Source organism: Takifugu rubripes, chromosome 3 (assembly GCF_901000725.2).
Source record: "Takifugu rubripes chromosome 3, fTakRub1.2, whole genome shotgun sequence".
NCBI classification, from domain to species: domain Eukaryota; kingdom Metazoa; phylum Chordata; class Actinopteri; order Tetraodontiformes; family Tetraodontidae; genus Takifugu; species Takifugu rubripes.
Window position 1 is genome coordinate 12,191,666 of NC_042287.1, and position 16,208 is coordinate 12,207,873.

Consider the following 16,208-nt stretch of genomic DNA (forward strand, 5'->3'; position numbering starts at 1 on the left):
TGCCTGGAGCGACCCTGTATTTCACCCTCTACAATGGCTGGGGGAAAAAGAGAAGCAGCAGAAGTGCTGAAGTATTTCAAAGCAAATAAATGACTTCTTCTGTGTGGTGTGTGTGGTGCTCAGGCTTATAGATTGGACTATACAAACGGATGTGCCAGTGGCCCTGAGAGTGATAGAGAAGTTTGTCTCTAGAGGTGAGGGGTGAATAGTCTCAATACCTCCATCAGGGAAATACAGAAGTAAATTAATATCACAAGGTGAGGACTATTCAAAGGGGAGAACAAGGTTTTTTTTTCTTTCAGTAAATGCTGAAGGACAAAGAAAAACAGTTTTGTCAAAAATCTGTCTTTTCAGTGACATTTCCTTTCTGCAGTCACTCAATCATCCCCCTCCACATCTACTTTTGTGATTTCCAGAAACCACCAGTCACCGTGAAAGTTGGAGAACTAACCATGAATTGATTTCAATAGTTGTCAGTGTCACTCCATCTGCTCGCCTGCCGCCGTTCCCAGGGAGTGTGTGTGTCCGAACGGGCGCGGAAGACGTTGTGGATTTATGTGATCTTACAAGCCATCAGGTTGAGCAGAGCTTTGCTAAACATGACCTGAAGTGTGCCGGCCCCCGAGCAAACGCTGCTGTCACCTTGGCCGGCCCGGGCTGTCAACTCTCGGAGCAGCTCATGGGATCTGACAGCCGTGGCGTTCCCAAAACAAATCAGCGCTGCGTTCGGTAACGCCGTGCGTCCCTGCGATTTAGGCCCCACACCAAAAAATCGAGTGCCGGAATGCTGCGGCTAATACACTTCTGAGCGTATGTGTGTTGTGTTACTCTGTGTGTGTTTACTTACGCAGGTTCTCTTTGTTTTCCCCCCACCTCGCTGAGCGCTCCCGTCTCTCTTTGTTTCCTGATGCGCTTCTCTTTGCTCCTCACTCGCAGCTCCTCAGGAAGCTTGCAGGTCACAATTATTCACCTAAAAAGTGTGACTCTGTTATCCATCCTCAGTTTTTCCAATCAATAATTCTAACCTCAACACCAAAAAGGTCTCTCCCCCCCCACCATCCACCCGTGAGCGAAGAGAATCAGAAATTTTGAAGCTCCTTTCTGCCGGTACAGCGTGATTCTGTCACGGATCTTTTCAATTAATCCTCGTAAAAATGGATTTTCATTCACTGACACGTTTCAGTGGGGGAGAAACAAGAAAGAACTTTGTGTTCACAACCCAGATGGAACTGAGCAAGATCAGAAACGCTGAGGTGAGGGTCAGGTGCGACTTTTCTTCTCAACTAGACAGTGGATGGAACGTTCCCCGTTGAATGACGGAGACAAACCGTGGCTGTTTATTGATAAAGTGGTCTCTGCTAAATGAGGTGTTTTTCTCCTCAACTCCACACTTTTTAAACTGACATTTATAATGAGCTCTCTCTCTCTCTCTGTCAGACATGGTTGAAGCTCAGAGATCTTGGAGTATTTGTCGGCAGTCTGTTTTTAGACATCAAACTACGGCGGTTGCGATGTGGTTTCCATTGATCTCATTGTTTTAATGTCACAATCATTACCGAGATGTCCTTACCTTGGCTCGTCTTTAAGGAGTGGTTCGGTGGGCTTTAGTTTCCCTCATCTTGCATGAAAATGTATTCTCGGCAAAGGAGGCAATCAACACAATAGCCCAGCACCGTATAGGTGGACTATAAGAAGGAAATAGTAGGTTTGTGTGTTGCCGCAGAGATTACATCCGTGCAACCTGCAATTACACCCATTTGTGACATATCTTGACCTTCCTCTTGGACTTTTTGGTTTTGTTTTCGTTTGCAGATGTTTGGAGGAGAGGCTTTCGTTCAGCAACACAGATGAACAACAGAAAGGAGGACATGGAGATCTCCTCTCACTACCGTCAGCTCCTCAGAGAGCTCAACGAGCAGAGGCAGCATGGTATCCTCTGCGACGCCTGTGTCATTGTGGATGGAAAGATCTTCAAGGCCCATAAGAACATCCTCCTGGGCTCCTCACGCTACTTCAAAACTCTTTACTGCCAGGTGAGGGACTCCACCGCTTGGGAGAATTGGTCCGTTGGGTACTTGTGTGTCGCTCGGTTCAGCATTTATTTACGTGTTTACCTGTTAGCACAGGCTAGTGCTAATCGCTCTAAACACTCTTCTAATCTGAAACATTTCTAATTAACTTACGCTTTTCATCCAGGCAGAGCAGATTCAAAACAGCAATCTATTACATGGTTTGTAACAACAATGGGTGCAAGTTGCCATGGAAATAGTGCTTGCTAACCAGGTAATATCCTAGTCTGGTACAAGGTCAGATGGGCTTTGTTGCTGCAGCAGCCTAAACACTAATAACAGAATGAGGGGATGAAGGGAGTGGAGCTGTGAAGGGGCTGGACAATGCGTGGTCTTTTCTGGGGCATGGGCACTTATCTCATACACCGGCGACATTGTTGCCAGGAGGCTAAAATGTGACAAAGCTAGTGAAAGGAAGGTTTTCTCTTTAGCTGCAGCAGGAGGCTGAATGCACGAGAACCATATAAATGAATTAATACATGAACTCTGCCTCTCTGCAGGTCAAAAAAGGTGCAGAGCCTCACCACCAGACCACCGTCACTCACCTGGACATTGTCACGGCGACAGGCTTCAAAGCCATCCTGGACTTCATGTACTCTGCACATCTGGCTCTCACCAGTAAGAATGTGATCGAGGTCATGTCAGCTGCCAGTTACCTGCAAATGACCGACATCGTCCAGGCCTGCCACAGCTTCATCAAGGCGGCGCTGGACATCAGCATCCGCTCCGAGATGGCCGATGAGCTGGCCGACTTTGAGATGGGGGCTGTTGCTGCCGCTGGCATTGGCGGGGGCGCGGGAGGTGCGGGTGGAGTGGGTATACCAGGAGGAGGAGGAGGTGTTGTGGGAGCTGGATTAGGAGGAGGAGGAGGAGGAGGCATAGTGGGCATGGCTTCTGAAGCCCTGGCCTCCATCATGTCTGGTCGCAGCACCTCCCCTTGGTTGGTGCGCCGCACCAGTCCTGCCAACTCCTCCGGGGACTCGGCCATTGCCAGCTGCCACGAGGGAGGCAGCACGTACGGCAAGGAGGACCAAGAACCCCCAAAGAGCCACGAGAGCCAAGAGGAAGCCTGCCACGATTCCCAGCCTGCCTGGCCACACGACTACAGGCCTGTTACTGTCAAAGAAGAGCAGGTGTCCCCCGCATCTTCTTCCCACCCCCGGGACACTCCGAGGGGGATATCTCAGAATCAGGGGGAGCAAGGAGCTGGAGGGCCTGGAGGAGGAGGTACAGAGGGGCCATGGCAACCCATGTCAGGGTCGGGGCGGAGGAAAAACCGCAAGAACAAGGATACGGTCAGACATATTACCCAGCAGGCTGAGAGGAACTGGGACAGAGAGCGGGACAGGGAGCGAGAAAAGGACAGTAGGCCTGGATCTCCTCTACCCTCCATGCTGGCAGTGGCTGGGTGGAGCTACAATGGACAGGAAATCCCAGGTAAGGCTGACACACCGACACATTTGCTTTGAAAAGACTTTATCTCCACCAAAAGAAGTAAAAATTCTGACTTCACTAGGATTTCTTCTTGGAAACTTGTTGGAAAATCTTTCACTTTTCTTACATGTGGATACAATTAATTTACTCACAAAAGTGATATACTAATATATAATGGTCTTGATAACATGGTGTTAATACATTTAAATAAATGTATTTATATATTCTGTTCTACGTGTAAAATAAGCTTTTTTATATCACAGAAATTAATTTCAAGATTTATAGACTTATATGGATGGCCTTTACCTTTCATGCTCTATGGCTTTGGGCACGTTCTTGTCATTCTTGCAGACACTATTTCATCTGACTGTGCTGATTCAATGAGGTTTTAGAGCTTCCGCGAGCTGTGGTAATTCTATACGTCGTCACGCGTTTAGCTAGTTTTCAGTCATGGAGGCCTAATTAGTGACTGCTGAGATAATCAGACTAGGTCACTTAATTGGTGTTTTAATGTTTTAAAGCTGGAATTTTATTCCACCTCTCTTGCGTGTTTAACCAGCATGGCATCAGTCGTGTGTGAGCTTTCAAACCGCCCCCCCCCCCCCCACACACACACACACACACACACTAAAAAAAGATGTTTTAGAGCCTCTGCACTGTTAACCAGTTTAAAATGACCTCTTTTCCTCCTCCGGGTTGAGATTAAGGAGCTTCTACATTAACGTGTTGGGCCTAAGATGATTATCTCAAATCTTGGAGGCGTGAGGTGAAGCCTGCGTAAATACACACGGATAATATAATCCCTTCTCACCTCGGTTTATGCAACACACAGTTTGAACAAGCAAACGAAAATATAGTCCAAGCAAAACTCCGGCGTATCCATATTTTCATCTGGTGGCTTTTGATCCCCAGCGTTGCGGGAACTACTTAGTGAATTCCTTTTCTAAAACTAACAGATTAAAAAAAAAAAAAAGATGTGTGTTTGTGTGCCTGTGTGTGGCGGGCCCAAGGCGTCGATAGGTAGATCATTAAAAGTAAGAGAAGCTAATCCTGGGCGCATTAAGGGAGTTGGCTGTGAAATGGGCACACGCGTCGTGCAGCGAAAGAAAACAGGATAATTGAATTGACCTGGGTCACTGCGCGGATTACCAGCACATCCTCGCCATCCCTGGCTCCTCCCACTCTCTCTGGGGTTTAGGGAAGGACCTTCTGGAAAGGGCAAGACGAGGGAAAAGAGAGATGGGAGACGTGGGGTAACATGTAGGAATGAAGAAATAGTGAGACGGAACATCCGCACGGGCTTATGAGGATTTTTCTTCTCGGTTCCCAGCGTCATAACTTCCAGATTTAGTGACCTTAAGTCGGCACTTATTACGGCGCCTGAGTACATTTTGTCTTCAAGGCTCAGAGTTCCACACATTTGGTCGTCCGCACATACTCCTAAACTGCGAAATACAATTCTGGGCTGTGGTAAAGGTTGTGGTGAGGCTGCCATGATCAAGAGAGGAATTCTCTCACCTAAAGGTTGGAGGAACTGTAGGAACGCCGTCACCCGGCTTCAATCCCGGACTCACAATGGAGGAAAGTTACAGATAAAAATGGGGACTGGGGGGAGGGGGGGGCAGGCCCAAAGTCATTAAAGCTCATCAGGAGGTGGCTCCTGTGTCCTACTTGGAGCATCGCTGAACAGGTTCAATCAGCTGGGGTGGGGGTGGGGGGGGAGCCCGGTTTGCGTTGTGGGCGTGGCCTCCTAGCTCGGATCATCTTGTGCTTTTGATTTGTTTGTTTCAAAGAAAGGAACGCACCCAGCCAGGGTCAAAAATACACAGGAACTTTTATTGGATTATCGAACGCTTACGTCTTAAGTCTCTTTAAATCCGGATTTTGTCACCTACAGTTGAATCAGATTTACAGGCATATGGAAGTGTTAAGGTATTAAAAAGTGGCGTACAGTTCTATTTATAGTCTCTTGTTACAACACCGCCCGATCTACAGAGCAGGTGGAGAGTTGTCACGTGGAACTTAAGCTATCATTTGATTTCTTTACCAATTCCTGATTATTAGTGACTTTCTGCCAAATCCAAATTTTTGCAGCGGCTATTCTGATGGCGGGGAGCACATGGGCGGAGTTAACGCCAAAACGGCGAGCTCCGACGGTAGGAAGGGTGTCATTCATGTTTGAGCGACCAAAGATTATATCTGAAATAAATTGTATACGGGGGAAGAAACATGTTAACTTTTTTTTTTTTTTCACAATTGCTCTGTGATGTCTGGAAGACAGCAGTTATAAAGGGGGAAAAGGGCACCTTCAGTCTGAGATTTGCTTAATTGCGTCATTCTTTATTAATAAGGAGTGTCCCCTCTGCCTCACACACACACCGACACACACACATTTTGCGGTCCTGCTTTACTATTATCTTACATATTGGAGCTGTTGGACCCAGAATGTAATCTGGATTATTCAGTTCTCCATGACTGTATGTTAACGAAGGGCTGCCCCGCCTGTCTGCGAGCATCTGCTGCGTTGACTGTCATTCCTGTAGCCACCAGGAGCTCCACTTCCTGTTCAATCTTGCTCCGTTACACAACCTTCCACTCACAGTTCTTCCAGATATTTAAAATCTTGAGTTAAAGGGGGAAGAGCAGTCACACCCACCTGCACTGCGGAGACCTCATCGTCTTTGTGTACCCATTTTATATTAGAGGTGACACCTTTCAAGGAGAGGTTTTAAATACGCTCCTATTTCTCCCGCTTTAAACTCTCTTAAAACAACAATAATAATAATAATCAGAAATTATTTTTAGTTTTGTCTCCGCCGCATCGCTCAAACTGTGAATCAAAGGCTGGTTTGTTTTCAAAATCAAGCATTGAGCACTTGTTTAAGTCAGTGTCTTCCTCTTTAATACTTTGCATCTGCCTCTCTTTTGGAACGCATGTGATGAACTGTTAAATCTAATAAGATTGGCAACAGTAAATTAGTTAACAAGTGTGAATACGGTTTATTGAGGTTAGGAAAATTTCATCAGATTCAAAGAAACATTCGCTGCGTTCGCCTGCTCTTTTTTTAAGAGGGAAAAATGTCGGGCAATCACATGAAGGTCACACTGATAATTTCTGAAATGCAGATGGTTCCGTTCGTAAATGTATCCACCCGCAAAGACCTTTTTCAACATTAGGGCTTTACTTTTCCTTCAGCAACATTACTGTCACCAATAAAAACCCCAAAAAAACGCTGTTCCGGAGCAGAAACCAGACTGAGAGAACATGAGTCAACCATTGATTTCTGGCCTACTTTCTTTATACGTGGGACAAAGTTGATCTTTATCAGGCATAATTGCTATTAAACACACACACACACACACACACACACACACACACACACACGTGCACAGTGAACAGTTTGCATGTGGGCTGTTCTTTCCATTTTCCTCCAGCTTTTGCATGTTGATTTCATCGAGAATCTTTTTTAAAAAATTCGGCATCTTTATGTCACTCTCCTCCTCTTCTCTCTATTACACACACACACAAACACACACACACACACTTGGCGCTGCATGTTTTGGCTTGCTTCACTTGGGGCCTTCATCTCCGGAGCTCGTCACCTTTCAGACTCAGCTGGGGAACCTCAGGACGGCCGTCTCGTTCCTGCACTCCCACATTAACTTTCTCCCTCTGTCTCCACGCGCCGGTCTCCCAGAGTCTCGGCAGTCTAAAGGTGAACAGTTGAAATAATGAATCGGATCCCCCTTTTGCTCCCATCCTTTCTGTATTCCAGCTAAGACTGTCCCTGTAGTATTTGCACTTCATTAAACTTGAAATAGGTTTAATATTTAAAACACCTGAACAGCCTCCCCCCCCCCACCTCTTTCTCCTCTTCCAGCTCTAAGATTTTTTTGTCCTTTAATCCACTCTCATATTTCCTCCCTAATTCACTCCTGCTTCATTAAAAACCCAAATAGATTTAATATTTCAGATGATGGAATTTTTAACCCTTTTTCTCCGTGGTCACGCTGAAGGAGTCAGAGGAGTTGTCGCGGCCCGCGTCTCCTGTCGATGCCGCTGCTTCTGACTTTTTCCACGTTTAGTCTATTATCAGGGCTGTCTTTGTGTCTCACCCCGTCCCCCACCCCCTATTTGCTCTGCCTCTTTGTCCTCGAACTGCACAGATGAGCTCTTTCCTCCCACCCTGTTGACTTTTGTGGCCTGCTTACTTTGTCCCCAACAACCCCCACCCCCCCATTTCTACCCTCACTTGTGTGTGATTCTGAATATAGTTTGACTTAAGGCTACAATGCAGTTATCCTCCTTCTTGACATGTCTCACCACCCACCTGGTTTGGTTACGTTTGGTCCATATATGAAGAAAACAAAACACGAATTCATTATCATAGACATGGCCAATTATTTTCCGCCACCCACGACCCACCATCTCTGTCATATGACCTCACATCCTGCGGAGCCTTGTGGGTAGTCCACCTGCTAAAAGCTCCTTCTTCCACTCTGCATCGCACCAAACATACATTTGCATAATTTTTCACACTTCTTTTTTTAATCTCATTGAAGAGACACGTGCCCGCACGCACACACACACACACACACACACACACACACACACACACACGCATGTGCACACTTTCAGCTTTCAATATGGACACCTGCTCTATTTATAATTCATTGGCTTTAAAGAAGCCATTTTGGAGAGGAAGTTCCTTCCCCACCCCTGACAGTGGCTTTTTTCCAGAACGTCAACAACCCCCACGTCGCAACCTCCTGCCCCCAGAGCAGGCCAAACAAGAATTGTAGGGTGGAGAAAAAGAGTGTGTGTGTGTGTGTGTGTGTGTGTGTACCTTGCCGGACCCATGTGTCTGTTGCAACAACAGCATAGAAACTCCGGCTTCACACATCTCTCGACATTAATCGCTAGTGTCTGAGGATTACAGACTACCCAGAATGCATCATGACAGGATGTCCTGTTGGCGCAGCGCAGGGGTGGGTGGGTCAGGAGGTTTCTGTGGTTGGATATTCACAGCCGTACCCCACGGCATCAACACACATTGCAAATCGTCACCTGCGCCACATGTCTACACATTTGAGGTTCTTGGTAGTTCACAAACCTGTAGGGCAGGAGAACACACTCAACTTTAACACCAATCAGTCAGTTATTCCACTTTTCATTTCAGTTTTAAAGAAACACGGGAGGTTTTAGATCGCTTCCCTTCCCCACTCACTTCCAAAGCACACTTCTTTTTACTTTTCTTTATACAAGAAGGAACGGCAGAAATCCAACTCACTTCCCCTTATTTGCTGAACAATTACTAATATGTTGTTTTGTTAAACCCTTTTTAGGGTGTGTGAATTAGAATGGGTTGAGAGGCTCTTTTATTTAAGATCTGCTGTGCTTCTTTCAGGTAATCAACTAATTTTCATAGAATATCTCAAAAACACGATTATTATAGTTATTATTATAGATTATAGATTATAGTCTGGAGGCCTCCTCTGTCCTCCTTCAGAAGGCCTCTGTTTTGGAAACACATTGAGATGTATTATAAGTTGGGATTCTTTGCTCCTCCACTCATCTGATAGCCAGTAATGGACCCGGTAGCACTCTTCTCTGTGGTTTATGTCATACGCTACCCAGCATTCCCTGGAAACAGCACAAGACGCCACAACAAGCGGTAAACTTAAGGCTTTTTTTTTTAATCGACAGTAACTTCACGTCTGATTCTACGTCATTTTTGGGCAGCCATTAAACTCTCTGTGGTGCTTTGTTTGTTTTAGAGAAGTGGCTTTTGTTCTGTTGACTGTACCCAGTCCCGCGGCTGGCCTCTGCCCCCGGCAGACCAGTCGGAAAATGAGAGCAAGGGCTGGGGGAGGTGGGGTGGGGGGGGTTAGCAGGAGGCGAGGTGGGGTGCACAATGTTTGGACAAACGGACAACCCGAACAGGATATGGAGGTCTACAGCCTGTGGGTGTGTCGGTTTGGCTGAGGCGCAGCAAGCACACTCACACACACGCACATACAGTACACACACATACAGTACACAATTGTGGGAGTGTTCCCGCTGGAGGGCAAAGTCTCCCTTCCTCCTACACATTTGTTCTCTCTCTTTTTCCATCCGTGCTGTCATCCCCCCTTTCCTTCCATTAGACCTCTCTTTTCTCCTTCATCCCTCATTTCTTCCTCCTGTCAGACACTGCGCCTCCCCCTTTTGAAAGGAAGGAGAAAAGAAAGTGTTAAAGATACGGAGAAGTTGGCCAACAGCAATGAGAAATCGGGAGGAAAGGCCAAAATCACCACAGGGGGCAATTATGGCTGGCCTGTGTGTGTATGTGTGTGTGTGTGTGTGTGTGTGTGTGCAGTTCTTTTTTGGGTTTGGTAGTTAGAGGTGTTGAAGACAGTCCTGGAAGCTGCTATCTGCCCTTCACATGTTTTAGTCCCCTCCTCCTCTCCTCTATCCCTCCTTCCCTCTGTCTGTTTGGAGCTTCCTTTCCATCACGTCAGTTCGCAGTGTCACCCCGGCTTTAGCTCATCTCATTTACTGGAGCTATACGGATGCCATTTGAGTACTCTGTGTGTGTGTGTGTGTGTGTGTGTGTGTGTGCGTGTGTGTGTGTGTGTGTGTGTGTTTACGTGGTTTCACAGTGGGCTGGACGTATGTGGGATTTACTTCCTCACCACTGCGAGCTTCTGTGTACTTTGCTCATATAAAACCCAAATGCACAGTTTCTCCTAACTGATTCGCAGCTTCTGCGGTTCCTTTTGCCCCGTGGAACTTGCAAACATCTGTCGCAAAATTGTTTTTATCGTTTGTGCTAAAAAGGCAGCTAAAAAGGTCATGTTTTTATCAGGTTGACCGCATTCCAGTTACATTTCAGCAACCACGACGGACGGGTGACTCAAGGTTGTTATTGGCATTGTTGGCTGTAGGTGATAATAGCCCAATTTAGGATTGGCTGCCAAATACTGTTGGCAGGGCTGATTGGATCACACAATAACAAGACTGACTATCTAATGAACATCATAAGGTGCAGCCATCTTTGACTGTGAATGAGCTTAAGCCAAGAATATTTCTGAAATCAACACTTAACTCTGTATAAGTAGAAAGTGTAGGTTTCTAGTCTGGATATCAGCTTTCCATAACCACAGCTAATATTTAGCAGGTAGCAGCAGTGTATTACGGCACTAAATCAATGTTTCCACTGTCTTTCACCCCTGTGTTAGTATCTGACATCCTCACACATTTCCTGTACACCTTTTAAAAAAAAATCATGTTTCCATTTATCTTCCTCCTCCTACATCCTCCTCCTCATTCATTAATTTTGAATCTAAATCCGTTTACTGGCTTGTCCCGGTTTTAATAACATGACGATAACCATCCCCAAGTTCCTGTGTGAATTTTGAGTCAGTGAGACAAAACCCAGACTTTGTAAGTAAGACAGTGTGGGAAAGCATGCAAGATCCAGTAAATAGTGGCGGAGTTGGTGTGATCGTGCATGGCTATATGCTGCCATTGTCTGTGACCCTGGCATTTTTCTACACGGTTAGCCTGTTTGGCCTTCCATAGTTCTTCTAACCTCAGAGATATGCAGCGTCAAGGTCTAGTGTTCGTCTCTCCCTGTGTGAATGTGTGAGAGCTCTAGAGAAGGGGTGATGGGGGAAAGAGGTGGATGTGATAGCGCAGGATACCCAGACCCCTCTCCACCCTCTCCCTCTTTGTTCAGGCCTTGATAAGTGGAGCCAGAGTCCGTGGGGGTTAAGGATTCCTGTCTGGAACGAATACACACATGCACATTCAAACACGCGCACCGGGATCCGCCCGCTCCTACATTCCTGCGTCCGACTAGGAAGCAGCCCAGTCGTCTTGCCCTCCACTCCCAAATTATCCCCTTCTTCCAAAGGCTCAGCGTGCTTATCATACGCCTCTCTACCTCTGCTCAGCTCTGACTCACTGACACACACCTCTGTCTGTCGTGTCAGCAAGCAACACCAATCATCATCCAGTCGTAAAATGTTCCGTTAGTGAAAACAATCTGCTGGGACGCTGACATAATGTCACCTTATTGCAGTGTAAATTGTGCAAAACATATTTTGTGTCATTTCTTTGAAGACATCCAGAAATTTCGATGGCAATGCTGGTATTTGTTTACAATATTGACGGAGATACTGATTAACGCTTCAAGGTACACTCAACCTCTCCCCCATCTTACCTTTCATCTATTGTCATTGATTCTTCTTTCTACATTTCTATTTATTTTTCCACTGTGTGGACTACCCACACTGAATTTGCTTTAGAGCAGATTCTAAATAAGAGTCAGAGGGGGAGAAGGATTCTTCAGAATGGGTGAAGTAGCAGCACTGTTGCTTAAGGCATTAACTTTCTCTCTGTTGTGCGTGTTTGGGTGTGTGTGTATGTATGTGTGTAACAGGCACTTGCACTATGCGACCGACCCCTTGCTCCATTTCAGGCCCTCTCCGAGGTCCGCATACCTCTCTAGGGGAAGAGAAAGTGAGACATTTGTGCCCCCGGATCAGCAGCGGAGCTCGTCACATGCGCTGTCTGTTGGGTCCGGGGTGGTGATGTGAAGGTGAGGGAGGAGGTGGGGGTGAGTGGGGCCCAGTCTTTGTGCTGCTTCTGCTGATTTGATCATAAGCAATTAATCTCAATGGCTCACTTTGGCAGCACCGGGGGAAGAGAAGAAATCGTGCATGACCCTCATACTGAACAGGGTAAGTCAGACAGAGCAGGTTAGGCTCAGGAAATGCACAGTCCAGCTGCTTTTTATCAATGAACCCAGGCTCTGGTGGTGAGGCTGTAATGCTATTTGGCTGGATTATAATAGGGGGCGCTATCTCTTCATTTGCTATGTAACTTATTATGACTTCCTGTCTGCATCCTTAACAGGAACCTATGAATGTACATTATGGGATGTTTATAGGGATTAGCTTTACACATGCATTCAGTGGAGCATTGGCTTCGCTAATGTCAAGATTTTTTCCATCCTGTGTGTTAATTTTTCTCCAAGATCTTGTTTTGATGACGGGAGAGTTGGACCACTGTGCAAAGCCTTTTCCTGCACATCCCAAAGATTCTCCATGGGTTTACAGTCTGGACTCCCTGGACACAACCAACTGAAGCAACCCTAGAGCAGAGCACTGGCTTGTACAATACGCACTAGGCATGATGGGGGCATCGCTTCTGATCCTGATGCCCCATCTCTCAGGAACAGGGTAAATCTGGGCTCCAATCTTAACGCACCCTAGCCAACTGAACCCTTTTTTCCATTTAGCCTCACTGATTAGTGGTTTTCTTCAGGCTACACAGCTGTTCAGTTCCAGTCTCTTGTTGTGCTTTCACATTGTGTGTGGACATGCTCATACCTTCACTATTAAACATAGCCCTGAGTTCTACTGTGGTTTAGGTGACTGTCGGCCACGATCACGATTGTTTTCGGAACACATTACTTCCTTGAAGACGAAGGTCCCTCCCTGTGCTTCCAGTTGTGAATTAAGCGTTGGACAGTTCTTAGCCCAGTTTTAGTTCCTTCTGAAATCATAGCTGTTTTGTCTGCTTGGTCATGCCAAAGTTTTGCCCCTTTTCAAACAGACTAACGTCTTTCCATGACCACAGGATGAGTCTTTCAACATGGTTGTTTAAGAAATGAGAAGCGATTGCATCAGTTGGGGTAAATAACTTGTTACCAGCTGAATGATAATCACCCAGGCACTTATTATCCAGGTGGAAACCTTTTTTTCAGGCAGTTTATTTGTGGATGGATATAAATAGATTTGAGACATTGTCAGATGATGGCTAAAGTCTAGAAGAAATGGCAAAATTAAAATAAAAGCTCACAAAATCACCATAGTTATGATCGAAAAGCTTAATTTTGGCTGAAGTTCTGCTCATGGAATTAGATTTGGTCAAACCGGGTCATCGTCATTTTCCCTGGCATCGTCACAGACCGCTCAGAGCTGTGTGGGGTGCCCGGCTGAGTTGTGTCCAACTTTTATCTGCTCAAGACTGACACAGATCTTCACTGATCTGCTAATGCTAAGCTCACAGCTTGTGCAGGTTTGGCTCTGTGATCCGCATCTCATCTGTCTCGCCTCCACCCCTCTTTCCTCCATTACCTAATTCTGACCTGCGCGTCTGTGCGCGACAAATGTCGTGGCTCTTCCCTTCTTTTCCCTTTGCTGCTCAGCTTCTATGCCATGTTTCCATTTGCCTCTGTTTCACTCACCCTTGCTTTGTCTCTTCAAGGCACTGTTCTCCTCCCATTCCGAGGCCAGAGCTCTCTCCATTGTTGGAGGCAGGTTGCCAAGGATACAAGCACAGAGTCAGACTCTTAATGTTATAAGATGGAAGAGATGTGTGGAGAGAGGGGAGAGGGGCAGTAGCTCTGGTAGGATCTGGTCAGTGGGCAGCCAGACAACACCCTTGTGCAGCACAGAGAACACAAAACATCCCCTGCTGCTGGCCACATGGAGGGTGCCCATAGTGGATCGGGTCTGCTCACACTGATTCTTTGTGCAGAGATCTATGATGGGCTGTCTCCGCATGCACATGTTTCTAGTGTGGTCTTCGTCTTTTGTGCTGTTGTGCATTTGTCAGCCTTGAACGCGGGGCTTACGTTAAACCTGAATCGGCATGGCGCCGCAGGATAACGACCCGATAGCCCCGTAATCAATGTTTTGCCACTGTGTGGTGCAATATTATTAAGGGATCCATAGTTTGGATTTAACTCCAACACTGCAGGTCTGTTTTTTTGGACATTGAAAGCATGGTAGCCTCCATAGAAATAATATTTCTAACGTGACCCAACAAAAGTTTTAAAAATGGAATAGTCACAACTAGAAAGGAAGGGAAGGAGTCTTAGAGATCGTCTTTATGTTTCTGTTTGTGTCATTTTCATGAACCTAATTCTGTCTTCATTTTTGAATTTTAAGATCCAGGCAGTTTTCTAGACACAGGACCTGTTCATAAATGTGACACAAGCATTCTCCTCAATCTTCAAATGGAAAACTCAGAATGAAAAACAGGAAGATAACACTCATCGCATTGAGAGCTGCTTTATGGTTCGACTTTAGCTCCCCATAGCCTACGCACCAGACCTGCGCTGTTGCAATCATTTTCTACTTTTGTGCTGATGTGTCGGGGCCACTCTGTAATTAATATGCTGCCGTGGATGCAGGGGATGTCTGTACCACTGCAGTGAGCCGCTTCCTCCTTCCTGTTCTTGTTCCCGTCCTTGTAAACAATGGCGAGCGAAACCTCCTTGGAGCTAAGAAAAGTTTCACAACACTGCAGCTCGTCGAGTGTCACCAATCTCTCACTCCCATCTCTTCACGTGTGCATCTGTACCGACGGCGGCTTCTCTTCTTCTGTTTTAACTCAAATGCGGAATGTGTAAGAGAAAAACACATGGCGATTAGGCAGGACAATCCCAGGTGTTGGGCTCTGCATGTGTGTGGAACACATATCAGCCTAGAGAATCTAGGATTTATGAATATAACCTTGATCCTATGACTGCTTTAACCCCTGTAGGCAACATATAGTCAAAATAGTATCTCTTCTCCACCACGGGAATGTTTTATTTGTATTATTTGCCCAGTGTTTCAAATAAATTACCCAGAAAAATCCTTTCCCTTTAACCCCCAATCTTAAGACTCAAAAAGAGACAAGCTACAAAAAGTTGACGATGGCTCTGGCCTCGTTTCATAAATATGAGATAAGTTGAAGAAGCTTCTCCAAGGTTATAAGATCTTTTGCTACTCCCCCATTCGTCAGCCTGATCTGATTCCATTTTCCAGAACTTTGAGGTGCGGTGGAAATGCAAACCACACAGATTACCAGGAAATACCCAAGTAAATAAAATCCGTATAGAAGTCACACTTGTATTCTGGTCGTATTCTGTACACGTTTTATTGCTTTTATATGAGCGCTATAAACTGAGTCAGTCTGTTTTTGCCTTCAACGGGCCGATATAACAGCGACATGACGGGAGAGGTTGAGAACGTGTGACGACCGAAAAACCGCTGCAAAATTGCAGACTAGGAGTATTTGAACAAAGGTCGCTGCTCTGTGCAGCCATTATTGGGTCCGTGTGCTCAGACGTGTTTGTGTTTATCCACCCATATCCTGGTCCTGTCCTGTGGTCCACCTGCTCGGCCACCGTCGCCCCCTCGCTCTGTCCTACAGCCTCCCCACATTCTAACACATCTCCTGTCGGCATCACTCAGGAGCAGCAAAGAAGGACTTACATGGACGACCCCCTAAAGACTCTTTGCTATCCACCCTCTGCGCCTGTTTCTCTCCCCCACTTTGTATCCCCCTCAAATGTGACCCTGGCCTAGGCTGGAAGGGGGGGCCTTTGGGCACGTGCCCGTTCACCAGTTTCCTCCCCAGGATATGAATGTAAGCCATAACTTCTCTGTCACTCCCAATCTCTCAATTTCCTTGCTTTTAGCACAAAGCTCTGCGTGCCTGCCTGCCTTCCCCACCCAGCATTCTTTCCCCATGCAGACCTCTCCCCCGCGCTCGCTCGCTCGCTCTCTCTCTCCGCGCTCTCTGTCGACTTCCCTCCTACCCTCCACCTCGCTCAGCCTCACCCTACCTTTCATTAGCCCACTCTTTATCTCACACACTCACTCGGCTCACTCTCTCTCCCCCCTCCACTCTCCTATCTCACTGGCTTTTAAAAACTCTCT

The 16,208-nt window shown here is 46.4% G+C and overlaps 1 protein-coding gene across 5 annotated transcripts in view; it reads left to right on the top strand.

The window, feature by feature from the left end:
• The window catches only part of zbtb46 (zinc finger and BTB domain containing 46), a 53,182-nt gene that overhangs the window by 15,771 nt on the left and 21,203 nt on the right, over positions 1–16,208 (top strand). For all 5 annotated transcript variants that reach the window (XR_003887753.1, XM_029833167.1, XM_029833169.1 and 2 more), the window contains exons 2-3: positions 1,813–2,033; positions 2,570–3,506. Coding sequence is in view for 4 of the 5 variants with exons in the window: in XM_029833167.1 (XP_029689027.1) it covers positions 1,848–2,033; positions 2,570–3,506 (1,123 nt within the window). In the remaining variant the exon portion in view is untranslated. The remainder of the gene's footprint in view (positions 1–1,812; positions 2,034–2,569; positions 3,507–16,208) is intronic.